Genomic DNA, 7,500 nt, shown 5'->3' with positions numbered 1-7,500 from the left:
TGTGAAGAGTGATGTTGCAAGTCGGCTAAGAGGAAGATATTTTTTGCCTGTAGTGTCAAAAAGGTGTTGAAGATAATTCAAAGCCTGTTCATTATAATGATGGACCTATCACATTTATGTCTGTTAAAGTCAGTTTAATATAAGCTGCTTCTTTGTTAGACCTACATTTGTTTTGTTTAGGATGAAGAGACAACATATAGTATTAACTTGCATTTATTCCTCAGGTCCAGATGGTAACACAGAGGTAGATGATGAGGAACTACAGACATCAACACCACCAGAGACTTCAGATACTTCATCACAAGCACAAGCCCCAGCGCAACAACAACATGCACAACAGACATCCTTAGAAAACCTGCCTATTAGCAAAGAACGAACAACTGCTCTTGGTGGTAAGTCCTGTGAAAGAACGTACACACACCTGGATCTCGAGGAAGGTATTGAAGCAGTTCTCTTAGGTCGTCTTACGCCAGCCAAAGCCATTGCACAGTACCGCATCCCCCGTAGAACCTTCTTCAGGAGGCTCTCTGCAGTTCGCAAGAGCCGTGGGATTCCGTCTGCCAAAGAGAATGCGGCTGATCACTTCCTAACAGCAGCAGCTGCTGTGAATGACCCATCATCACAGCTGATTCTCCCGGTGTCTGAGTCTGATTCCTATGCCGCCTCTTTCAAGATTAAGTCGGAAAAGCAGCTGCTTGTGGATGGCAAAGAGTCAAAAATCAGATGCAAAAAAGGTGATGGTGTGATGGCCCCTAATAACAGCTACTTCTCCTTGCTCAACCTTGCTGCTTCCAATAACTATGATGCTTATCTTAATTATCTAAAGCTTGTGGCTCAGCAAGGAGACTGCACCAACCCTGAAGAAGTCATTGAAGCAATAAGAAAAGGACAAGTCAAAGATTTCAAGCAGACTGTAGATGACAACAGAAACGTGTCAACTGATGTCTCAGAGGCAGCGCTCGCACTGGTCCCACACAATGTTAGTGCAGAGTGAGAGGCACGTTGGCTGAATGAGGTTCAGCAGATTCCAGATTTGAACAGTGACCTTTAGAGAAGTAATCACTAAGTGGACTTCCAAAAGAGTCCAGTGCCAATTGCAACTAACCATTCCATTCAACATTCCATTAGGTTAAGGACATATATTATTTGTATATTTAACTGAATGGGGACAAGAGTTGAATATTTCAGCCAAAGTATTTCCCTATTATGACTGCATAGTTTATTATGCAAAAATGAACTGAATCTCAGTATTATTACTTCCATCTCTAATGAAGAGAACCAGATGTTCGTGAACATTATAAAGTAAAACTTCTCATGTTAATATTCAGTTAATTCAAGGTTTGAAATATCTATTACATGACACAAGTGAGCACAAGTGGATGAGAAAGATATTTGAAGCTTGTGTGCCACTTGAGTAAGATAGCACATAATGTCCCCAAACAGAGGGATCATTCTGTCCAAGAAGCAGACATTTCCTTTTGTTCTGCGTCCTAATATTTAAGTTAAGTGGAAGTGGAAAGCCTCCACCTGCTGATCAAGTAAAGGACAACGATAAAGTAATATTGCCATTATGATGGGAGGGGAAGATATTTAGGATATTCAAGTCTCAAAAGCTGTGATAACATTTGGTACTTTTATACTAACGGTAATTATTATACTCACTTTGCACATTTTGGCCTTCTCAAGTTGCTCTCGAGAATATGATTCCTGCTCTTTTGATCTTTTTATTATATTCTTTTTAGTGTTCTTATTTTTTTGAGTCTGTCTCCAAATTGAATAATTTGTAGTGGGATGTTACTGAATATCTCAAAAAGCTTTTAGTGTTTGGTTGGTGATGGGCTAAATTCCGAAAACACCTTTTTCTTTCTTTTTTTTTTTTTTTTCTTTTTCTTTTCTCTTTTTTTTTTTTTTTTTACAAGGCATCTTTGTAATCTAAGTGTTGGTTTATATGTGACTTCTGTGATGGCAGTAATTGTGATCTCAAGCGTTGTTTATTTTGCCATCCTGTCAATGAGTTTGGATACAGAAATCATGAATCATTTTGTTAAGGTTTGATAAGATGTTCAATGGTCCAGCTATAGTCCTCAGGGCTCTCTCAACTTCATATTTTTTCTGTGTACCTGTAAAATAGGTAACTTTTGTGGACCGAAGAACATCCTGGCATCATTCTCCAATTTAATTTATTCATATTGAATGAAAATCATTATTTCATACATTACAGTTTTAGTTTATAAAGGAACTGCCTTGACTCTGTTTGGTTGTGGGTCTTCCCTGTACCTGTATAGTTGTAGAGTTGCTCAGCTACCCTTAGATGTAGGCATTACCTTGTGTAGTAGCATTAGGGTCCTACAGGCATTTGTGGTCAGTAAACATACTTTACAAGATAACTTGTTTTCAACTGACGGTTAGTTTAGTGCCTCAATAGGTACTATATATTCCTATATAGTGTAGTAAACACACCTAGCTAATTCAAATGATTTGTTTTTAGGGCTGTTTTGAGCTCGTGTTCCTATAGAAACTGTAATAAAGTGGTAATTAAAGTGTCCTTACCGCAATAGTTGGTTATAAGCAGGTGTGGCCATGACCCTTCTTGTGATTGCACAGGTGAAGGGAAAAGGCAGTTGTGATCCAATATGTTTCTTTGATCATTAAAACAGTGTGATGATGCAACTTGACTTGGCTGTGATGAATGCATTCAAAATGCTCCATCTCCTGTTTTCCACACGTTAATTTATGAATAAGTGAATATTGAGTCACTTGTATAATGTGTATATTTAAGTGATTGTACCATTGTGCCCCTAGACGTGTAAGTTATCTCAAAGGATTTTCTGCTCATCATTTAGATCCTTTTGTGAGATTACAAGAGGCAGCTTTTTGAGGAAGTGCAAATAACCCCTCATGTAATGTATTAAAACAATGGCATTATTAATTTAAGTTACTGTTTAGCGATCTCATATTTGTACAGTGTATGCCTAAGTTTACTACGAGTTAGTGGCATCTTGTCTATGCTTAGCACCTGTTATGGTACCTGTCTCAGCTGGTGGCCATAAATGCTGGTATATTAAGTGGTAAATATCTTCTGTGACATAAGGCTGCCAGCATTGTCTATGCTCGAACTTTCTGTTTATGTTTGCGTCTTGATGTCCATGGGCATTAAAAAGTCACAACATTGCAATTACATGTATATTACTGTTGTACAGTTACGTGCTTCCTGTTGAGGTTGCTATACTTTCTTTTCATTGTCTCCTGTTCCAGGCAGTTACAAGAAATGGATGAAAATAATCCTTTCTTTTTTTCTTTTTTTTTATTATTTTTTTATTATTATTTTTTTTAATTATTTTTTAAAAATCTTTCAGCAAGCATTATAAATTTGTGTCATTTGAAGGTAGCAATATATCTTATAACTACATATTGCTTTTATTGCTTTCATTTGGAGAAGAAGAAAAAGTTTGATTTGGTACGTACTTAAAAGATCTGAAAAAAAACTGTGATAAGAGGTAGCTTTTCTACGCTTGAACACATTCCATGATGTTATCCTTTTGGAGAAACGAAATGCACCATTCCCTACCCTGTGATAATACTCGTGTCTTGTATTTTCATTTTGGCCCAGTACACAATATTTGTATTGATGGTATCTTGCACCCAGAGGTATAGCATGGCAGGTTGATCTGAAAAATCCATTTATTTATATGTATAATAAATTTACGCACACACCCACACCCATGCCCACACCCACACCCATGCCCACACCCACACCCACACCCACACTCACACTCACACTCACACTCACACTCACACTCACACTCACACTCACACTCACACTCACACTCACACTCACACCCACACATACACATACACATACAGATATATACATAAATATATGTATTTAGACATACATGGAGTTGCACATCCATGTATACTCATTTGCATAACCACGCACAAACATATTCTGTACATATATATATATATATATATACTGCTTTGGGTAGAACTGAGGGGGATCATTTGTAAATTACGTACTGAGATTTTTGGATCTGGATTTCTCAGGATTAACCCGACTTGCTGTGGCGTGTAAGAAAAAATTATACGTGTGTACAAATAAATGTGTTGTATAATTATGGGCCAGAGGTATAAAGTACTCTACTTCAAAGTGTCACAGGGATAATCTGTAGACTCCTATGTTCTTAGAATTCTTGTATTTTTCTACAGTGGTTTCTAATTAAGATTTTTGAATAAATTTTTCTAAGAATTATGATATCTTTCTTTGATTCCCAGTCGTGCAAATATTTATATTGGTGATGATGCCAGGATTGGATCATGAAGGGAAATTGTAGATTTTTTGATAAACGCATCCAAACATGCATGCTTACAAACTCACATGACACGCAAGTGCACGTAAGCGTGCCCGTGTGCGCACACACATACACTAAGGAATATATTTTATGCAGAAATCCTGTGTAATCTCTATACTTTCCACACACATACTCACTATAAATAATAACAGCTAAAATTTATTGTTTTTCGTATGCTTTGTGTACGAATATTTTATTGTAATGATAATGGAGAAAGTCTTGAATGAAGAAATGGTACCTTAGGATAGTGTGCTTAGAACAGGTATCAGTTGATTGGTCGGCTCTTGGCTAGCATATATGTTTTTACAGGTTTGTTGTAGTATGTAGTTCAGAAGACAGAGTAATCCTAAATGCACCGATTACATATCTTGTGTTCTGGAAATTATTCAGTCTCATTTATACATTTTTTTCTACAAATGTTTTTGAAGATAAATGGGTATATGAAAATAAATTTTAACGAAAAAATAATGAGACAAGTTGCTGATATGACATAATTATTGTTTTATAAGATCATAATATCTTTGAAAGCTTTATTTTGGGATGATAAGATATATGTGAAGCAAATAAAATGGTAATGGTGGTTATGATGATAATAAGAACAACCGATGGTAGTGCCACGAGAGTTGATGGACCTTTGTTGTTAATACCCGTTTTCTGATTGAGAATTACTGGACAAAGCACAGGCCGTACCAATTTGACAAAACAATTTTGGATAATTGTATTTCATCTAAACATGCGTCTACACACACACACAAATACACAGACACACACACACGCACACGCACACGCACACGCACACGCACACACACACACACACACACACACACACACACACACACACACACACACGCACACACACACACACACACACACACACACACACACACACACACACACACACACACACACACACACACACACACACACACACACACACACACACACACACACACGCACGCACACACACACACACACACACACACACACACACACACACACACACACACACACACACACACACACACACACACACACACACACACACACACACACACACACACACACATACACACACACACACTCACACTCAACATGTAGTTACCTGGCCAGAGTCAAGTTGAAGGATAAAAATATCCTGGATATTATATCCAAGAGTTGTCAAAGGCAGCAGAAACCCGTAGAGGGCTTTTACTTATGAAAGACAAAATGCAAAATGCGTGTACATTTACTTAATGTTGTGTTACTGCAATTCTCCTGATGGGATTATTGCTGTTAGTAGGTAGAGTAATATAGCGTAATTATTATTTTTACTAGTATAACATTACTGCTATTGTGTGTTAGAAGAGGTTAAAACGCTAACAATATTAGTACCTTCATATTTATTACCTTTATCATAATCATTCTCATCGTCATCATCATTTGCAACAGTATCGTCATCATAATAACCATCACCGTCATTGTCCTCTCACCATAGGTAGTGCTAGAAATTATAGTAATGGTGCGATTGTCCCAGCCACTAATACCCTAATCATTATCATTATCAGGGTCATGATTATTATTTTTTTTATGGATTATCACTATTTTTTAAGATTAAAACAAATGATGTGTATCAAGGTCTAGAAAATGTCTTGGTTTTACTATTCATGTTCTTACTGTAATGGATTTTGGTGTAGATTCCATGACTAACTTTTGGTAGCATTCAATTATCTCCCGAAGTGGACGGATAAATTTAGGAGAGAGACAAATGAAGTTGCAAGTGCTTTAGTTAGTCGTTGTTAGCCAATTTAACCTAATTGGAAGCTATTCATGAGGTGGTCTTAATCATAATCGTTTTTTTAGATTCTTATCATAAACTCAATCATAATTAGGGGGAGGGGAGGGGGCAGGGATTTCAACTTAAAAATCTATACTGTAGAACCGCATTCTCAAATTCTCCTTATTATGAATTATAGAATGTTTGGATGCAAAATTAATTGTCCATTACTCTAAGGACTTTTCGAGGTAATTTGTAAGTACTTATATTTTGTTCAGATCAATAATGCATTTCTTAGTGTTACACATTGTTTGAAAATGGATTTAACTGTAGCAAGTCTATTATGATTGAATAAAACTCCGTTGGTTAGTAATCAAAATATATCATTTAATTATTTTTAGATTAATGCCATCACCAGCTAGAGAAACATTTCAGCTATAAAGCACCTTAATATTGAACATAAGATAAACATATATTGCAACATCAGCGTGTGAACGCCAATGTGAAGTGAAGATAGAGGACCTCGCGACGAGCCCATTTGGGTCCTGCGATCCTTTCGTCCACGGAGGACCACGCTCTGGGCCTCAGACATCCGTCAGCGGACCGTAGTGCTCTCAAGTGGCTCTGCGAAGTCCATGCGAGTGGAAGGACTTGCTGCTACGATCCTTGGCAGATCGACTCAGCTATAATTGGGGAATCTGAAGTTGTCCTCGGAGCCTTCCTCCTTCTCGGAGAGACGGCGCCGCTCTCGCACGAAGATGGGCTGTGACTCGACGCTTCCGATGCGGTTGATGGCGGACGACCTCGCGTCGGCTCTTTCGAGACCCGACAGGCCTTGCAAATACCTGCTGGAACCCAAGCCAGTGGATCGTCCACTCTCTGACCGAAGGCCTTGGGCGCTCTCGCCGCTCGGGAAGCGGAGTGTGCGGGTGGGGTCAGGGTAGGCGTTCAGCCTCTGCAGAAGCGTCGACAGATCCTCCTCGTGGAGGCCCTTTCGCTCTGAGAAAATCGAAGGACTTCTGACCAATCTGTCGTCGCCTCGGATGTCCCCAGAGCCTCCTATGCCAAGGATGTGAGCTAGATGGAGCAGGTCCTTCACGGACTCCTGATCATCGCCGGATCTCCCAGGCGCAAGCAAACCCGGACCTTGCTGGAGCCTCGCCTGCAGGTCGGACTGTCTCAGGGCTGCCAGTTGTGTCAAGGGGTTTGCGCCGAGCGACAAGGTCCCTAGCCTGTTGAGGGCATAGGGAGCCTGCATCAAAGCCTGCAGTAAGCCTAGCCCGGGTGCAGCTGCCAGTCCCGTGAGCCCAGCTAAACCGGGAAGGATTCCAGCTCCATGTAAACCATGTAAGTTCTGTCGACTCTGCAATTCCTGAAGGAGTGGGTTCTGGCCTA

At 39.3% G+C, this 7,500-nt stretch overlaps 2 protein-coding genes across 5 annotated transcripts in view; one reads left to right on the top strand and one right to left on the bottom strand.

The window, feature by feature from the left end:
• LOC122266458 (uncharacterized) overlaps positions 1–4,252 on the top strand; it is a 10,181-nt gene extending 5,929 nt beyond the window's left edge. For all 4 annotated transcript variants that reach the window (XM_043036238.2, XM_043036231.2, XM_043036245.2 and 1 more), the window contains exon 4: positions 225–4,252. In XM_043036238.2, coding sequence (XP_042892172.1) covers positions 225–994 — 770 coding nt within the window. In that variant the 3' untranslated portion in view covers positions 995–4,252. The remainder of the gene's footprint in view (positions 1–224) is intronic.
• The window catches only part of LOC147472470 (uncharacterized), an 8,312-nt gene continuing 2,669 nt past the window's right edge, over positions 1,858–7,500 (bottom strand). Inside the window, exon 2 of the mRNA XM_086536733.1 lies at positions 1,858–7,500. This exon is cut by the window's right edge and continues 121 nt beyond it. Coding sequence (XP_086392859.1) covers positions 6,785–7,500 — 716 coding nt within the window. The 3' untranslated portion in view covers positions 1,858–6,784.

The sequence above is a fragment of the Penaeus japonicus genome, unplaced genomic scaffold, assembly GCF_977035675.1.
Source record: "Penaeus japonicus unplaced genomic scaffold, GWHDUDI00000001_assembly GWHDUDI00000001, whole genome shotgun sequence".
NCBI classification, from domain to species: domain Eukaryota; kingdom Metazoa; phylum Arthropoda; class Malacostraca; order Decapoda; family Penaeidae; genus Penaeus; species Penaeus japonicus.
This window is presented reverse-complemented; position numbering and strand designations above follow the sequence as displayed.